Source organism: Mus caroli, unplaced genomic scaffold (assembly GCF_978045245.1).
Source record: "Mus caroli unplaced genomic scaffold, Mus_caroli_1 scaffold_11, whole genome shotgun sequence".
Lineage (NCBI taxonomy): Eukaryota > Metazoa > Chordata > Mammalia > Rodentia > Muridae > Mus > Mus caroli.
In genome coordinates this window covers 38,773,979-38,793,979 of record NW_028227266.1, presented here as the reverse complement: position 1 = coordinate 38,793,979, position 20,001 = coordinate 38,773,979, and the positions used below count along the sequence as shown (strand labels likewise).

Sequence of the window (20,001 nt, the reverse complement as noted above, 5' to 3'; positions counted from 1 at the left end):
ACCTCACAGTTGCCGAGACACTTTAAACTTCTGAGAGGTTCTAACATTCTGTTTTTGGTAAAGTTTAACTGCTAGTCCCTTGGGACTTATATGTTTTTAGCCAAAATAGATCAATTTAGACATACTCTTCAATGCCTGATTAGCTTCACTTAACAAAACATATATTTTGTACTTGTGATTATGGACTTGTCTCATGCTACACACAGTATTCCAGTACCTAGAAGTGTTATTGTGTGATTGTCTAACACCCTGGGTAGACACTAGCGTCCCAGTTGACTTTTTTTAAAACAATGTTTTAACTGAAATATATAATATGTATTCTTTCATATACATACATAATATATACATTACATCTATATGCATGTGTGTAAATGAAAGAATAGAGCTTGGTGACAGATTAGCTACAGAGGTTGAAGAACAAAGGGAGCTACAAATGAAGGGCAATAACAGTTGCCATGTATAGAACTTCTCTTGTGAGTCCATAATTATACTACACGCTGGATATATGTGACCTTGTGTAGTCTAATGGCAGTCCTGGGAGGTAGATATTATAGTCAGCCCATCCTGAAGGTTGCCACGGGGGCTTCATGAAGTTGCCTCAATGCCCACTTGTAGCTAGTGGGTACTGGAGCAGACCATTCATGCAGTCTGACTTGATGCTCTATGTTTTTCTTATCCTGGCTCTGATGTGGGAGATCTGTTCTCTTCAAGATAGGAAATGGTTTCACTTATAGAAATGAGGGCATCATAAAGGAAGTCTTTTTGTTTTTGTTTTTTCATTTTTTATGTGTATGAATATCTTAGTCAGGGTTTCTATTCCTACACAAAACATCATGACCAAGAAGCAAGTTGGAGAAGAAAGGGTTTATTAAGCTCACACTTCCACAATGCTGTTCATCACCAAAGGAAGTCAGGACTGGAACTCAAGCAGGTCAGGAAGCAGGAGCTGATGCAGAGGCCATGGAGGGATGTTCTTTACTGGCTTGCCTCCCCTGGCTTGCTCAACCTACTCTCTTATAGAACCCAGGACTACCAGCCCAGGGATGGCCCCACCCACAATGGGCCCTCCCCCCATTGAACACTAATTGAGAAAATGCCTTACAGTTGGATCTCATGGAGGCATTTCCTCAACTGAAGCTCCTTTTTCTGTGATAACTCCAGAATGTGTCAAGCTGACACACAAAACCAGACGGTACAATGAGTGTTTTGCCTGCATGTATGTGTGTACTCCAATGTGTGCAGTGCCCACAGAACCCCAGTAGATGATGTCAGGTTCCCTGGAACTGGAGCTAGAGATGGTTGTGAGCTGCCATGTGACTTCTGGGACTCTAACATGGGTCCTGTGCAAGAGCAGCCAGAGCTCTTAGCCAATGACTAAGCCCCCATTTCTCCAGCTCCCAAAACCTTCTGCCTTGTACAAAATTTTCTTGTCTGACTTTTAAGACAAAAAGAAAAAGACAAGACTCCACCTGTTTCCCCCAGTTGTTTGATGTTTCTTCCTTTGATACCATGCTTAGCAGGCACCAGACTTTAACCTTGTTCAAACTGTCAAGGGATCATTTGATTATGACACAGAGTCTCAAAATAAAGGATTGTACTTCCAAACGTCAAAGCTATCACTAGGTTCTTCATCTCCTGGCACAGAAACCCTTAAGTAATCCTGTTTCCCTCTGATTGCCCTGCTGTGGTAATGTTTAATGATAGTCTGTAAACTGCAGGATAGGGTTAGAATGGACTGCATCCTTCGAATTTGTTAGAATATAGTACCCCCTTCACTGGGTGTAAAAGGACCAGTTTCCCAAACTGAAGGACTCATCCAAATACTGTCTCAAAAATTTGATTCGAGTATGGTTGGATATTGATCCTTTCTCTGCCTCGAGTTAGTTACACAGTTCCTAGGTGCTCTGTCCCTCAAATCTAAGTAGTTATGAGCCATGAAACAAATAAATTGATCTCAAGCTCTCAACATAAAATTGAAGCAGGCTTTCATTTCCCAAAGGTAGATGGCATTCTGGGGATTGTAGTTCAAAAAAAAAAAAATTAGTTCAAGCCTTGGCCTTAAACCAAGACAAACCTTTCTTCTCGCTTTTATAAGCAATAGTTTTAAAAGCTGCCTGACAAATCACTTAGCCCCACACCTGTGTTTTGATGTTACTAGAATCTCCAGAAGTCAAAGCCGCAGTTCAGTGTCTATGGATTAGAGGAAACCCTTTACTTAATGGAAATTGGAGCAGCGTTGACAGTGGTGAATGAATCATGAGTGGAGAGAGGATCATCATGTGATAACCCTTAAGCCCCACTCCAGAACGAGCCTTGTGACACTTAGCACTCACGAAGAAGCAGATCAATGTAATGCCAAGGGCGTCAGAAATAACATCTTCAGTGCTGAGGCCTTCTGAAGTCTTGTGCATTAAAAAAAAAAAAAGGAAGAAGAAGATCAGAAAGCAGCCATCCAGTACCTAGCATGTGTGCTTAATAAGGTCTTGTTTATAGGAATACTTACACAACCCTTTCCATTTGTAGAACTACTAGCTTCATATGTTATTTCCTTTATCTTAGTTGAAGCCTCTAGGTAAGCTTAATTTAATTTTAAAAAATTAGTTTTTATTGTAGTTCTAGGGAGTGAACTCAGGACTTCACACATATGAACCCCACATGTGAGTCCCTGTCTTGAAGCGTTTCCGTTATTTTGTGGATAAGAAACTGAATCTCTAGGGCCTGTGCAGAGACCATAAGCTGCTAAGTGACTCAGTCCAAGGCTCTAATTGTGAATATCTAAAAATGTAATCATGGGTCTAAAATGGCTTACCATCAAGTACTTACTCACCGCCAAGCATGGAGACCTGTGTTTGATCCCCAGGACTCATCGAGGAGAAAGAAAGAGCTGACTCCCACAAGTTGCCCTCTGACCTCCCCGTGTGCACCCTCATGCACATAAAATCAATAAAGGAATGCAGTAAAATGCAATATGCAATTGTAGAATGATATGATAAAGAGTTGCATTTTACTTGAGTAGTAGAAAATTAAAGAGAGGGGCTGTTGAGATGGCTTGGCAGGTGGAAGCACCAATGACCAAGCCTGAGGGTCTGAGTTTGATTCCTCTGGACCCACATGGTGGAAATGGAAGACCAGCTCCTTCAAGTTATCCTCTGACCTCCAAACCAGCACTGACTGACATGTGCGCATGCGCGAGCGCACACACACACACACACACACACACACACACACTAGTAACAGAAATGTAAAGACTGAAGTAGAACACTCTCAGGGTGGGCTAAACTGAAGCCAGATTAAATGTATGTACAGAATTATACGCTTTTGTAGTAACCCATTTGTCTGAAGAATACTGAATCTTCAGAGTAAGTATAAGTATTGTGCTATTTCTCCTTGAGTACTGAGGTCAGGGGTCACATTAGCCTTTATTCTTGACCACTTCCCTTAGGACACAGCTATGTTTCTTCCAGAATGTTCTATGGCAGTTCCTCTCATATCGCCTGGAAACCACAGTATCAGTATCCAAAAGGAGGGGTTGGACTTTGTGTAAGGATGCACTGTGAACTATTAGCTATTAGCGGGAGGCTGGCTGCCTAGTCAGGCACTATAGTTTAGTTAACCAGTTGTTAGCTAACTGACATTCAAAAACTGTTGGAAATGGATGGGGAAATGACTTGTAATAATCAACTTTTTTTTAACTTTATTATAGGATACAGCCCTCTCCCCTCCTTGTACTTGAAAACATATTGCTTCTAGTAATTATACACGAATCAGGAAAAGTATTGGATTCTAGTGCTTGAAGAGGAGTATTGAAGAATCTAAACAAACACGGGGCGGGGGGATGGATGTTAAGAAAGTCTTAGAAAGACTTTCTTTCTTTCTTTCTTTCTTTCTTTCATCATATATCAGGAGATCCCGTTTCCCCCCCCCCAAATTTCTCCAGCTGTTTTCCTTTCTTTCTTCCTTCCAGCTGCTTTCTAGAACACTTGGAAAATATTTAAGCTGAGACTAGACTAGTGTCCATTATAACGGTTGTGGATATTTTCCTTCAGCAGTTGGGAAAGTAAGAAAAACAATCGAGACTGGTTCTAAAGTTCTAGAACTTCAAAGACCATTCCAGAAGGTTCTGGGAATTAACTTTCATTCCTGTTCATTTTCAATGTTACTCATCTATGTCAGTTTCTACTGACCATTAATAGGTTGGCCAACTTCTTTATAGATACTGTGTACCATGGGCTTTAGGACTCTTAAACAATTTGGGAGGATAGCAGCTAAAATCTTCTTTGTAAAAATGGTTATATGAAAGTGGTGCTTTTTGTTGTAGGTATTAGCTATTGTAGGTATTAGCTATTGTAGGTACTAGCTGTTGTAGATACTAGCTGTTGTGGGTACTAGCTGTTGTAGATACTAGCTGTTGTGGGTATTAGCTGTTGTAGTTACTAGCTGTTGTGGGTACTAGCTGTTGTGGGTACTAGCTGTTGTGGGTATTAGCTGTTGTAGTTACTAGCTGTTGTGGGTACTAGCTGTTGTAGTTACTAGCTGTTGTGGGTACTAGCTGTTGTAGTTACTAGCTGTTGTGGGTACTAGCTGTTGTGGGTATTAGCTGTTGTAGTTACTAGCTGTTGTAGGTACTAGCTGTTGTGGGTACTAGCTGTTGTGGGTATTAGCTGTTGTAGTTACTAGCTGTTGTAGGTACTAGCTGTTGTAGGTACTAGCTGTTGTAGGTACTAGCTGTTTTTGCTTTACATTCTTTTATTTTCTCACTAACCATGTCTTAGTTAAACTCTTGTGCAGTCCTCAGAGCAAAAGTGGGGCCATCATGATGGGCAGGCTGTCATATAAAAGTGTGTGGGAACATGGATTGTATTTATTAAAAGCCAAGCTCCTGCCAGAAATGCTAAAGCCATGAAGGTTCATGGAGGCTCTCCACTGTTGCCCCAGAAACAAATACAAGTTTCTTCCTCATTTATTTCAAAACTGGGGTGTGTTTTTTTGTTCAAGTCAGTAACTTCCAGTTTAAAAAAAAAACATAGAAAGTACAATTTATTACCCATAATTCTTCGCATTTATCAAGAAGATGATAGCAAGTACTAAACTATTAGTTCAGTTTATGGCCTATACCTCATCTGATCCCAATTCCTAGCAAGTTGGGAAATATAGAAAACTTTGATAACTATATTTTTTCAACAACCTTTCTTCAAAGAAAACTAATTTGTGTAGGGGAGCACAGATGTTATGGTGCAGTCATGGAAATCAAAAGACAACTTTGGGGGATTGGTTTTCTCCTTCTACCACATGGGTCAGGAGGACAGGACACCTTTCTTTGAGGCACCGTCTGGCCATTTGAGACAGGGTCTCACTGTGTAACTTAGTCTGGCTTTGAACTCACAGAGTACTTCCTAAGTGCTGAGAGTCCCACTGTGCTTCATCAAGGCCAGTTTAATGCAGTTTTAGTTTTACTATTACAATCTCATTTGTATACTTTTTAGTGTATTGCATTTAAATGAAATGAGTTTTCCCAAAACTTACTAACATTGAGAAGTTTTATACAGTAAACCCACCCTAACTCAAAAAGTGCCAGATTATTAGGACCTTCAGAGTCTAGCAGGTCGGCCAGTGTCCTGTTATACACAACAGGGAGCCACGGCCTGGAGAAATGAAGCGACTTGCTCAAGCTTACACCACTGATCAGTAGCAGAACCCGGGGTCTTAGTTACTCCCCTATTGCTATGAAGAGACACTGTGACCAAGGGAACTTATAAAAGAAATAATTTAATTGGGGATTTCCTTACAGTTTCAGAGGTTGGGTCCATGATCATCAGAGTGGGAAGTGTGCTGGCAGAGAGGAACAATAACTGAGAGCTTACACCCCCACAAGTTCATGAAAGAGAGAGAGAGAGAGAGAGAGAGAGAGCCTGGCATGAGATTTTGAAACCCCAAAGTCCACCCCAGCAACATACTTCCTCCAACAAAGCTACATACTTTTTTTAAAATAAAGATTTATTTATTTTATGTATATGAATCTACTGTAGCTGTCTTCAGAGGCATCAGATCCCATTACGGATAGTTGTGGGCCACCATGTGGTTGCTGGGAATTAAACTCAGGACCTCTGGAAGAGCAGCCGGTGCTCTTAACCACTGAGCCATCTCTCCAGCCTGACTACATACTTTTTAATCTTTCACAAAACAGTTCCACCAACGAGAGAGCAAGCATCCAAACACACAAGCCTACAGTGGCCATGCTTATGCAAACTATCACACAGGGGTATAAGCCATGTCAATTGTTTTTCCAATGATATCAAATACAAATTCTAATACCATTAATCTCACATTTAAAATATAAAATGTACACTTGTAAAGGAGGTACGAGGAACAGAAAAATCTTAAAAGTTGAAGTCTTGGGCCAGGAACACGGCTCAATAGGTAGAGAGCTTACCCAGCATGCACAAAGCCCTGGGTTCAATCCCAGCGCTGCATAAACTGGGCATGGTGGTGTATACTTGCAATCCCAGCGTTAAGGAGTATGAGTAAGGCGCTTTCAAAGTTCATCCTTAGCTACATAAGAAATTCAAGGCTAGCAACCCCATCTCAAAACAAAAACTCTCCACTCTTCGCCACTGTGGTGGTGAATGAAGAGAGCACCCGAAACTTACATAGAAAATTTCTGCAAGTCATGTCATCGACACTCACAGAGAGAGAAAAAACTTTGGCTCCAAGTGCTGTGTCATAATTCCTGGAAATCTGGGAGAGCCCCATCTTACTAACCAATATGGGGAGAGGGCCTGGAGAGAGAGCGCAGTGATTAAGCGCACTTGCTGCTGTCACAGAGGATCTGAGGTTTGGGTCACAGGGTGGACACAGTACCTGAGTCTCTGTAACTCCACTCCCAAGGGAACTGATGTCCTCTTTCTGGCCTCCAAAGGCGCTGCGTGTGAGTGTTACATGTATATACATACAGGCAGAACACCCATACACATGAAATAAAAAATACATAAATAAAACTAATAAGAGAAAAAGATTGCACCTTTTTGAGTTAGACATAGAGGTTCAGGGAGAAAATAGGGCAAATGGGAGGGAGGTTCAGAGAAAAAGGGGGGAAGCACAAAGTGCCAGAGAAAAAGTACTTATCCTCGGGCCAACATGTGAAAAAAGAAACAAACAAACAACAACAACACCCCAAAAAACAGAAGGGTTAGGAATTACACCTTTCTGAGTCAGGGCTCAGAAATGCAGACAGACTTAGCAGAGCATCCTGGCAGACCTGTAGTTACTGTACTGACATGGAGATTTCTGGGAAGGAAAGGTACATTATCTCAATAAGGCAAGACTTGTAGTAAGGGAATCCACCTCCCTGAGGGGTGGTGGTTCCTTAGCCAGATGACGGACTGACCTAATTGGATTGACTCTTGCGTTTTGAGTAGCTTGGAATGTTAGGTTCATACCTAGACCAGCGGTAGACTCCGTTCCCTTAACCAGAAGGAGAAAGCCTTTCCTCGGTGGGGTTCAAGGCTGCTATAACAACACAGCAGTTCTTGTGAGGATATAGCCTTTGTCCTGCGTAACTGTCATGGCAATAAAAGTGAGAAGCTAGACTTACATTGTGGTCTCTAGTGTTAGCACTTTAGATAATTTACTTCCCTTTACTCCCAGATTATCCTGAATTGAAGTGGGGTCTGAACAACAACTTGGGACAAATACCTGGTTATAACAGTCACAAATGTGTTGTTGAAGTCCAGCGCACGCCTTTAATCCCAGCACCCAGGAGGCAGAGGCAGGCAGATCTCTGTGAGTTCGAGGCCAGCTTGCTCTACAGAATGAATGCTAGGATGACAGTTAGGGCTACTTGGAGAGTCCCTGTCTCAACCAAACAACAACAAAAAACTGCAAATCTATTGTTGAAATAAAGAAAGGGATTTGAGTCAGAATTATCCAAATGATGTTATTGCCGTAAGCCAAGTTCACTGAATAACAATTCGCCCCCTTCATTTTAGTGTGTTTCTGTAGACAGGTTTTTACCTTCAGTTCATTAAGCTATTGTTTTTCTATTAAAACCTTTAATTATTTAAGTAAAATAAATGCCTCCACTAAATGAAAATGTATGGGTTACCAGGGATCGCCACTAAGTGTGTCTATGGAAACATTTTATTTCATTCCTGCAAAAGTGAATTTCTGATCGTTTTTAGATTTGTTCCATTTTGTTTCCTTAAAAGCCATTGATAAGAAGAACAAGGTGCAATGGGACTTAGGAACCCTCAGAAACAACTGTCAGTTTTGAGGCTCCTCTAAAGAGCATCACAAACTCTACACTTAAGCAGAAATTGAATTTGCTTCTCGTGTGCATAAAAGATTTAATGGCATATAAATTGGGAATAATTATTCTGTTTCAAAGGATTAAATGAAACCTAAATCAGTAATAATATGTGCAGTTTCAATCTAACTGGCTGCTTAACATAAAGAGGCAAATAAATAAGAGCTAACGGACGGGGGCTCTGCTTTTATTTCCCCTCCTCAACAGGCAAAATGGCCAGTTATTGAATATTTTATTTGAGTGCAGAGGATGTTAATTGAACTAGAAACATGCTCTAATTTTAGTAATTTTTTGATTGAATACAAACTGAGTATGAGGCTCTTCATTAAATGGAGATTTGATTTTATTTTGTTTGAAGTTATCACAGCACGGACTCAAACACGGTCCATTAAACGCAGCAAATACCCCACTGAACGCCCCCGGCCCCACTCCCTCTCCTCTCCGCATCCATTTCTAACCCGGGGCTCTGAAGAGGAGCCCCGACATCTGTTGTCTGAAGGGTAACAAAGGAGTTGTGTTCTCATTGTCCGCGTGACCTTCCTAGCGGATGAGGAGGAGAAGAGGTGCGTGTTTTGTGTGCAGACGATTGCCTGTGAAAGAGCACTTCACACTCATTTTGTCCCCGTGTGTTGACCCAGACTGCAAAACACAATTGGGCTCCTTAGCACCCAAGCTCGGTACAATAGGGTGCTTTAGTATCATGTTCTGTTTCAACAACTCGATTTATTTCTGGGAAGCATTACAATTTTCCATGCACATGATTTTGAAAGGGGGGAAAAAAGCCCCTCATTAGCTTCAACATGTCTTCCATTTGGAATTGGTGAAGGGGACGTTTGGAGTCAGCCATTGCCAGGGTAGGTGGTGTTCTGTTTTTAGCGCTCACTCTCTTAGGGACTGTGGTTGTCTCGGTTTCACTTTCAGATAATACACCTGCCTTAGTGCTTCCCTCTGAAGGCTGTCTCAGAAACGTCTCTTCTCGTTTGTTCCCAGCCCTTTCCTTTTGGTCTAGTTTCTGTTTAGAACAAGATGGCCTTTCAAGCAGCCATTTCTTTTTTTTTTTTTTTTTTTTTTTTTTTTTTGGTTTTTCGAGACAGGGTTTCTCTGTGTAGTCATGGCTGTCCTGGAACTCACTCTGTAGCCCAGGCTGGCCTCGAACTCAGAAATCCGCCTGCCTCTGCCTCCCGAGTGCTGGGATTAAAGGCGTGCGCCACCACGCCCGGCTCAAGCAGCTATTTCTTAAAGAAAGGAAATCCACTAGGGCCTTGACTTTATGGGCTTTCTGGAAGGCACAACATAATTATTTAATTCTCTTACTTGTATCTCCCTTATCTCGGTTTAGTGGTGATTAAAATATTTTATGTGGATTAACTGATATTTCTTAATTCCACTCCCTAAATTGTGACTGGAAAAACTGGATTTTTTTTAATGGGTGTTATATCTTTCAGGCCACCAGGGTACCACTTAGAGCCTGATGCTCTTGAAATATCTTAAGGCCTGCAGGGAGAAGAATCCCTTGAGCTTCATCAGCAGGAAGCATAGAACATAACAACCATGTTGTATCCTAGAGACTGAGTGCAGTAGGCAGTGAGCAAAACCGGGCTATAAGGCTCACTGACATGTTCGCCCAGAGCTAGTGCTTACACCAGTCTTTCTCTGTGCCGGGCACAGACGTTAAATAATCTGCCAAAATTATCTGCCAAAATTACCTGCCAAAATAATCTGCCAAAAATTATTCACCAACTACTCTGTGGCACCAGAAATTATGCAGAGAAACAACGCATAGTGAATGTATAGATGGCTGCCAGCCATCACTGGTTGAGGCTAATTAAGAGCAGTGACCAGAAGCATGCTCCAGTTTTCCTAATGTTATCTCAAGGATAAGAATACATGCATACACTTTCAAATATCAGAGGTCTCTGTGGTTATCTTTCCATGACTGTGATGAGATGCTTGAGATAAACACCGTAAGAGGAACAACAATCTCTCGGGGGCTCACACTTCCATGGGCACTTGACCCTGTTTCTCTAGGCCTGTGGCAATATGAAGACAAGAGCATCTCTGAGAGGAGGCCTGTTCCCCCATGGAGGCCAAGAAACACACAGAGAGCAAAGGTCTGCTGGCCCAAAGGGCATGGTTTTGAAGGAAGTTAGCTTCCTTCCATAAGGTCCCATGTTCTAAAGGTTCCACCACCACCTCTCAGTACTGTCACAAGCTGGAGACCAAGCCTTCAATACATGGGTCTCTATTACATATATATATATATATCTTTCTGATGTTACTTAGTTATACCAGGAACTGAGTTATCTTAGGCTAACAGAATGACAGGGTTGCGGGGGGTGGATGGATTTTGAGATATTATGGAACAATTAAACATGGGTCCCCTGGAACTGGAGTTTCAGGTGGCTATGAGAAACCATGTAGGTCCTGGAAACCCAACTCCAGGTCCTCTGGAAGAGCAGCAAGTACCCTTCACCAATGAGTCATCCCTCCAGCCCAGTGACGCCCAGCTCAGTAACTGAGAAGACTCTTCTAAGTGTCTTCAAAAGAATGTGTGTGTACGGCCATCCTGCAGCTCATGCCTTTGGCTATTCTTCATTGGTGGCCAGTCTTCTCTCTGAAATTAAGTCCTCATATAATGTAGCTAAGCCCAAACTCTTCCAGAGCTGACTGAGGTCCTTGCCTATCTGAACTCTGGTTCGTCTTGAGCTGTGAGCCTCAGCTCTCCTCTTCCCAGGCTCCACCAACTGCAGAGCATTTGCTCTTGGGAAGGAAAGCTGCCCTGTCCCTTTAACTCCTCTTTCCTGCTGTCCTCTCAGCCTTAGGTCATGGCCATGACTTCCTGTGCAAAGCTCTCCGAAACCTCCTGAGACACACTCGAGGTCCCCTGTGGTCCCCATCAGCACAGGCATCACTCCACAGTGTTAATTGTGGGGACACCAGTGTGTGAAGACAACACTGTGCTCTTAGCACACTGCGACTCCCCAGCTTAGTTAAGTGCTCAGCAAACACCTGTTAAAACAACTGTGAACTACTGAAGAAAAGTGTAAACTTAAATTCAGTTTTTCCTTCCAGTGAACTATGGATATGGGAATACATCCTGTGTTTGCTTGTTTTTGTTTTTAAAACGTCATGTTTGCTTAAAGATAATAACTGAGCTTTCTTCTCCATGTAAACAGCTGCAGTTAAACCTTAGGCAACTTAATATAATAAGATAAACCGTAAAATCAGTCACTAATTTATCCCAGTGCAAGAAGCAGCTTCATGTTAAGATTATAATTATGTAGCTACTTTTTAAAATAAATATCAACTTCTGTATTTACTTTGGAGTATTTATGGAGATCCAGTTATTTATTCTAGAAGCATTTAACTTGTCTGCCCATAGAGCACCGCAGTGTACTAAGGTAGAAATTAGGGAAGGAGGGCATACTGCAGCCCCTGCTGTCTGTGACCTTAGTTAAGTGACAATGCAATCCCAGTATAAAGCTAATGAAGACATGTGCAGAGCACTGTAAGATACGTGTCTTCTTGCCAATCTTTAGTCAGCCATGAGAAATGGGCCAAATACAAAATCCCCATTTGAGACAAACTGCCTCAATGATGAAAATGGTGAAAGGCCCATTGTCCAAATACTGAAGTTTGTAAGGCAGATAGCCCACAGGAGGTGCCTGCCCATCGTGGCCCTGAAGACAGGACAGCTGTGGTATCTGTGTGGGGGACACAGTGATGTCCCATTTCCTGACAGTTTTGCTGGGGAAATTCCATCCAGGAAAAGGAAGAGCCCCCTCCATTGGAAAGTTTCCCACCCTCTTCAGAGAGCTGGAAAATTCACAATGACAACTTAGACTAGCATATGAGATTTTTTTGCTTTACATTGAATCAAAGAAATCCAGGTCCACATTAAGAAAGGTAAATTGGCATCATAGGTACCATTAGTTTGTTTACCCAGATAAAATTATGTCCTCTGTAAACGGGAATATCAAATAGCATAAAAAGCTAGGTGATTTACATTTTCTTTTTGATTAGAGGATTTCATCCACTGTCCTCAACAAGGAAAAATCTCTCCCATTTAGCTTTTGAAGATCAAAGAGGCCATTAAGTATGCCATATTACCAGCTTCCCCCCCTACCCCACCCTCCCCAGTTAAGACTACGGGCTACTTTACGAATTGAGACTGTCATGGCAGATGGGAGGACTTTATTTGGGGTCTAGTTTACTTCCTCAGACAGGATAACGTGCTTAAACGTAATTCAGAGAGACTGTCCTAAAACTTGAGGCCCACGATGACCTGTCTACTAAGCCTTGTAGGCATGGCTCTGACAACCCTCCGAGCCACAGGCTGACTCTAAGCCTTGTGCACTTCCCTGTAGCATGTTTGATAAACATCTATAGAGAAAAGGACTGAAACCCAAAATTCCTGAAGAGCAAGAAAAGCCTATGTGTGTGGGTATTCAATTGGGATAAAAAACCTTATCCACCTCTCAAGAGGGGTACTTCCCTTCCTAGAAATAAACAAATATTCAAATATACATAGAGCCAGCTAAGGGAACCAGCTAAGGTATAAATTGTTGTACCTTATAACAACATTATACCTTATAAGGTGAAACTGTCCTTTCCTTCTTCTCCTTCCCCTAGAGCCTCTCTTCTTTCCTTCTTTTTTGAGACAGGGTTTCATTGTAGTCCACGCTGACTGTCAGTGCATCTTGTAGTGAAGGATAACCTTGAATTTCCGACTCACCTGCCCCCGTCCACCTCCCAGGCGCTGCGACCACAAGACTGCACCACAGGTGGACTAATGCTGGTGATTAAATACAGCGCTTCGTGCACGCCAGGCAAGCCACTCTCAACTGAACTCTAAGCCCAGCCGTCTAGTGTGAATCCTACAGGTCAAGTCCCAGATCGCCGTTGGTATTGGGAAGCAATAGGCATCTTGGAACCGTATAGGCACACTGCTTGAACATCGAAGACATTTCATCTTTGTTTTCTTGCTTTTAGAATTTAGTTGGCAAACATTTTGACTACAGATTTCAGTGAACTCGGCTAATTAGATCTTTTCTGTGGTTCTAATTTGAGACTTAGATGCACCCTCACCATCTACATAGTGAAAGGAAATTAGAGGAAGGGCTCTGAGATTGAATTTAAATGAAACGGTGAAGTGAATCGAATGTGTGAGTTTATTTTTATTGTGTGTGTTTGTCTCTCTGTGTGTGTGTGTGTGTGTGTGTGTGTGTGTGTAATCTTTTTATTAGGTCTGTTACAGGTGGAGGTTGTCATTTGAAGGCGACCCCCCCCCTTTTCCCCTGGGAATCTACTTTAATCAAGGACTTCTCTTTCTTTTTTGCTTCGGACAGCCAACATCAGGTAGAAGACAAATACTCAGACCTCCGATATGATCCCAACTGGAAGAACAAAAGAGAGGAAGGGCAGCCATTGGCTGGAGAAGCATTACCAGGCTCTGCCGATAGCTCTTCAGAAAACCTGCCTTTGGCTCCGCTCTACCCTTCCAGAGAGCCATCCATGGGACTCTCCGCGGGGAAAGGCAAAGAAAAGAAGAGTCCTCAGAGCGAAGCCTCCTTACTTGGAAGCGAATTTCTGAGCCCAAAGTATGAACGTGGCACCCGTCAAAACGAGTTCTTCTCAGAACTAAGTGACAGTGACCAGGAGGAGAAATCCAGCGGCCTGTCTCAGTACCTAAAGAGCTCAAGCTCACACAACGACGTTTTCCTGCCGGGGTCACGTGGCCCGCGCAGAAGGAAGTCCAAACAATATTTTGTGGAAAAAAACAAGCTGACTTTGGGGTTACCTACGCCTAAAACAGACTCTTACCTTCAACTTCACAATAAGAAGAGAGGAGAGACTCGCCTCGAACAGGTGCGTAGTCGCTGCTTAAACATCTCTTCTGAAGCTGCCCTGGGATTCCCGTGTGTTTGAATGGCCGAGTGTCTTTTCCTTCTGGGCAATGATGCCATTGTTACCACTTGCCCGGGTAGAGCAAATGTTTCCATAGTGTTACAGGCTGTCCTCCCAGCTGCTGCGACTTCCTCTGCCACCTCCTGCTCTTGCCTCCTGCTCTTCCTTCCCCCTGTTCTTTTTCTTTTTCTTCCTCTTCCTTTCATTTTATTTAGTCTGTGGCGGTGGGGAGGGTGCGTGCGTATGTTTATGTGTGGTTGTGTATGTGGTAAACTTGAAGGAGTCAATTCTTGTCTTCTATCTTGTGGATCCTAAGGATCCACCTTGGGTCACCAGGCTTGGTGGTGCCTTTAGCTGCTGCATCATCTTGCAAGACCAGGTGCTTCTTGTAGAATGAAGGTTATAACGCCATACGTTCTTAAGCTCAAAATAAAGCTCACCTGGTTCACGGTGCAGTAACTGCTACAATTCAATCACTATATCTAAAATGTCTTCATTCAAAGACCCATAGAATTTTTAAAATGTTTACTTCGTGTGCATGAGTATTTTTCCTGCATGGATGTCTATACACCAAGTGTGGACCCTGGAATTTATTTATGTTGTGTGTTCCAGTAGATGAAACACAGGGCCGAGCATTTAACGCCCTGTGATGATTCTCTGTGCTCGCCTTACCATTGGCTGCAATCTTCCTAAGCACCTCAGTACATTGGAGTAGCGTGCCTGCCGCATTTATCTGACGCATTCACCCCCAGAACCAAGCTTGCATAGGAAGTGCTTCTACATCCAGACTCTGTGTAGGTGCTGAGTCCTGGGTGCTGAGCTGGGGGTGGTGGCATGGGGTAGTATTATGAAGCAGAGCCCAGCATGGAAGATTTTTTTTTTTTTAGTTCTTCAAATGACTCTTATCTTACCAATTCCCATTGCTAATCATTGCACTGTCCCTCATTGTCCTGCACAAGCAATATGAAATGATTACAGCGTAGACACTCCATTATGTAAAATCAGAAAACTAATAAATGCCCTCTTTTCCTCATCTGATCATTCTGAGAATAAGTTATTACCCAAATGATGGGCATGTTGGACACCGGGCACAGTGGTGCTCGCTTGTAGTCTCTTCACTTGAGGAGTTGAGACTGGAGGATGGCAAATATGACACTAACCTCAACAGTGTAGCAAGACCTTGTCGGAAACAGGAACACACAAACACATTCACACACCACACACACACACACATTCACATACACATAAACATTCACACACCCCACACACACAAACACATTCACACACCACACACATACACATTCACATACACATACACATTCACACACCACACACACAAACACATTCACATACCACACACATATACACAATTCACACACACAAACACATTCACACCACACACACAAACACATTCACATACCACACACATATACACAATTCACACACACAAACACATTCACACCACACACATACACATTCACACACACATACACACAATTCACACACACAAACACATTCACAGCACACACACATACACATTCACACACCACACACATACACATTCACAGCACACAACACATACACATTCACACACCACACACATACACATTCACATACCACACACACAAACACATCCACACACCACACACACATTCACACACCACACACACAGACACACACCACACACACACAGACATATCCACACACACATACACACAATTCACACACAATTTACACACACATACACACAATTCATACACACAAACACACTCATACTACACACACATACACATTCACACACACAAATATATTCACACCACACACACATTCACACACACATACACACAATTCACACACACATACACACAATTCACACACACACATTCACACACACATACAAATACACAAAATTCACACATATCTGCATAAACACATTTACATACACAATAACAACAAAAAATCATGCTATTCCAACAAGTAAATAAAGCTTTATTTCATGGACACAAATAAAGATGTCCCTATCAGCTTGCCTCCTAGTGAATACGCCATCTGAACTATGGGCTCAAGGGAACCGGCAATTCCACAGCCCTGCTGGAGAACACCTAAGAGGATGGAGTCCCTTTCAAGGATTAGCAATACGTGACATCATTGCCTTTGTAACTAACAGTAAAACACAGGAATGGGTATAGAATGCTTAACTGAACTCTCAAGACAGCTAAACATCATTAGTTCTCAACATTTTCTTACTGTTTTAAATGGAAACATATTTTGTTGTTCTTTCATAAAACTTTGTGAAATGTCAGCCAGACAATGGCGGCATGTGCCTTTAATGCCAACACTTGGGTGGCAGAGGGAGGTAAGTCTCTGAGTTTGAAGCCAGCATGGTCTACTGAGTGAGTAACAGGACAGCCAGGGCTACACAAAGAAACTCTGTCTCAAAACAATCAAACAAACAATGAAGCTAACAAGCAAAACTGTGAAATTTGAAATTTCACTTGATTGCTTACTTAAAATAGAAATGAATTCAAGAGTGACAATATCTATTGCTAGTCATCTCTCCAATCCTAGGATATATATCACTTTCCATTGCTAGTCTGTTTCCTGTTTTGAGTCAATGTCTTGCTTGGTAGCTCAGGCTGCCCCAGGCTACCCTCACATTTGCAGCAATCATCCTGCTTCAACTCTTGGGTGCTGAGATGACATTCACCTCAAGTGTCCCTAGACACGCTGCTCATGAAGGAGAGGCCATCGTGAGGCAGAAATAGGAATTATCTTTTTTCAGTATACAGAGAGAAAACATTTACCATCAACTCTGTGGCTAACCCATAAATTGCTAATTTTTTTTTTTTTTTTTTTTTTGGTTTTTCGAGACAGGGTTTCTCTGTGTAGCCCTGGCTGTCCTGGAACTCACTCTGTAGACCAGGCTGGCCTTGAACTCAGAAATCCACCTGCCTCTGCCTCCCGAGTGCTGGGATTAAAGGCGTGCGCCACCACGCCCAGCTGAATTGCTAATTTTTGTAGGAGTTACCTGATGTGCTTCGGTTGTCAGTGTTCTCATAGACTGGTTTTTCTTGTGTTTTCTCACAGAGGAAACTTTAAATCTACATTAGATTTTCTGACTTCGAGCTCTTGACTTGCTGTTTGAAGGAGATACTGACTTTGCCCACCCATGCTCTGGGTTCAAATGTCTTCATTCTCACTGCTTATACCATTTGAAGCCATTTCTTAACCATTTCTCTAAGATGGATTTTTTTTCTTATTCTTCTTATTCTTTTTTAAAGCATAGAAATATGTTTGACCTAACAAAGCCATAATGATATGTATCGTTTGTTTTAATGAATACAGTCAGTAATACAAAAATGTGTGTTCTTTCTGAATTGTCATATATAAACATGTGACAGCTTCCCCCATTGATGTCCTGTTGGGTTTTTGTTTGCTTGCTTGTTTATCTTGTTTTGGATTTTGAGACACAAGTTTCGTGTCCTGAACTCTTGTTGTAACTGAAGATGGCCTTGAATTTTTGATCTTGGTTGGTTGGTTGGTTGTATTTTTAATCAAAGCTAAAAGGTTGATTATTAAGTTCATAATAAGCAGGCATAATAAAGCAAGCTATGGAAATTAAGAGTTCTACTGAGCCTGGGAAGAGGCCAATGGCTCAGTGGGTAAGAACACTTGCTTTGTAAGCTTGAGGACCTGAGTTCAAATCCCTAGGGCCTACATAAAACGTCCAGCAAGGCTATGTGTTCCTGTGACCCAGCATGTAAGCCACTAAAAACAGACAGACCCCAGGAGCTCACTGTAGGCCAACCAGTCTAGACAAGACAGCAAGCTCTAAATTCAATGAGAGACCCTGCCTTAAGGCAATAAGGATGGGAATAACATAGAAAAACACTCTAAGCCTTGTTCTGACAACTGCATGTGCACACACTGGTACACACACACACACACACACAGCCACACATGACACAGCACACAAGTGAGCAATGAATGAATGATGGAGTTCTACTGGATGATATATTACAGGGCTTCAACTCATAGGGTAATATTTAATACATATATAGACAGAAAATTGGACCACAATAGAGTGGGAGGTCTATAAAGAGAACCTAATTATACATGCAGCGCAATAGGAAATGCTGCCCTTATCAAAACAGCAGCCTGGGTAACCCCAAGGAAGCAAACTGGATTCATATGCCCATCATATAAAATAAATTCCAAATGGGTCTGACGTTTAATTATTAAACATCAACCATCAGAACACTAGGGAAAAAAAAACATAGGAAGGTTTTCTTCAGAGCCTGAATTATTTAAAAAGCCAAGAATGCCTATGAGATTAATAATTTGGCTTTGAATGTGTCAAAAAAAATCTACCAGAGAAAAGTATAAACAATATAAAATATGAGAAACAAACTAGGAAGAATTTTTTTCTAATTTATACCACAAATAAAGCTCTATCTCTAATACATAAAGATAGCCTTCTCCAGGTCAGTAAGAGGGAGACTGAAGTCACCATAGAAACATACATAAAAGCTCAGATGGAGAGTCACACAGAAGCTAAAACGTGGCTACTGAGTGCTTGTGAACGTACTCAGCATCTGTCACTATAAGAGAACAAGTTAACATTACATCGAGATTCCTTTCCACCTATAATTAATAAGCAGAGGATCTGTTGATAAAACTGCACAGTAACGCCAGGAAGAGAAGAAATCAGCAGAAGCAAAATAAAGGACAATTTATGGCTACATAAAATATAATTACATTCCCAGGGAAACTAGAACATGATGTCTAAAAACAGCCACATTGCTTGCCTCTGCCCTGTGCTAGCTCTGTGACCTTGTGCAGGCTATTAAACCTCTTTGTGCCACAGCGTTCTCATCTATAAAGGAGATAATAACAGTCTTTTCCTCATAGGGTGGTTAAGAATATGAAATGAGTAGGCTGGTATACAGAAAGGGCTTACCTTAGTGCCTGACTCACAGTAAGGGCTGCGTATGATTTTGTCATTAGTATTGTTATTTGACGCAACCTACTCCAGTCCTAGGTATTTATCTTAGATAGATATGTGCAGTCTTGGAAAAAACACCTATACAGGATGATTCATTTCAGCTTTGTTTGTGACATAAAAAGATCAGAAGCCACCCAAATAGCCATCCTCTTGGAGGGAGTAGTTACGGAAGTTATGATAGATCTTCACAAAAGAGCAAGTAGTGACTGTTTAAGAAATGAAGACTCACTCTGAGATGCTTTGGTCAGTTTAACAGGAGCTATCAGTAGGAGAAATTCAAGGGGCAAAACAGGCAGATATAAAAAACAAAACAAAACAGAAGGAATAAGAATGCTTGTCAAATTGATGTGTCTCACTCACACACACACACACACACACACACACACACACACACCTGTAACCTCTGCACATGGGAAGCTGATGCAGGAAGATGATAAGTTTTAGGTCTAGACGATAAGGTGACACTGTGGACCACTGAATAGGTGATAAATAGGAAGGAGTGAGGGGGGCTGGCAGAGCTTTCCACCATCTGCCTTTTTATGCCCATGGGCTTTTCTTATTCTTTCTCTTTCTTTTTTTGAGGTAGGGTCTCACAACATAGCCCTAGCTGTCCTGGATCTCGCAGAGATCTGCTTGCCTCTGCCTCTGGAGTGCTGGAATTAAGCTCATGTGCCACCACACCTGGCTGTGTCTTTGGTTTTGAACCCTACCTATATACTGTAATCATCATTTAAAAAAAAACTAAATAGAAAAATAGCAACAAATGAGGGCCAGGGGAGGCTGAGGG

At 42.0% G+C, this 20,001-nt stretch overlaps 1 protein-coding gene across 4 annotated transcripts in view; it reads left to right on the top strand.

Annotated features, from left to right (window-relative positions):
- The window catches only part of Jhy (junctional cadherin complex regulator), a 68,289-nt gene that overhangs the window by 11,553 nt on the left and 36,735 nt on the right, over nucleotides 1-20,001 (top strand). For all 4 annotated transcript variants that reach the window (XM_029481170.2, XM_029481171.2, XM_021172289.3 and 1 more), the window contains exon 3: nucleotides 13,651-14,170. In XM_029481170.2, coding sequence (XP_029337030.1) covers nucleotides 13,651-14,170 — 520 coding nt within the window. The remainder of the gene's footprint in view (nucleotides 1-13,650; nucleotides 14,171-20,001) is intronic.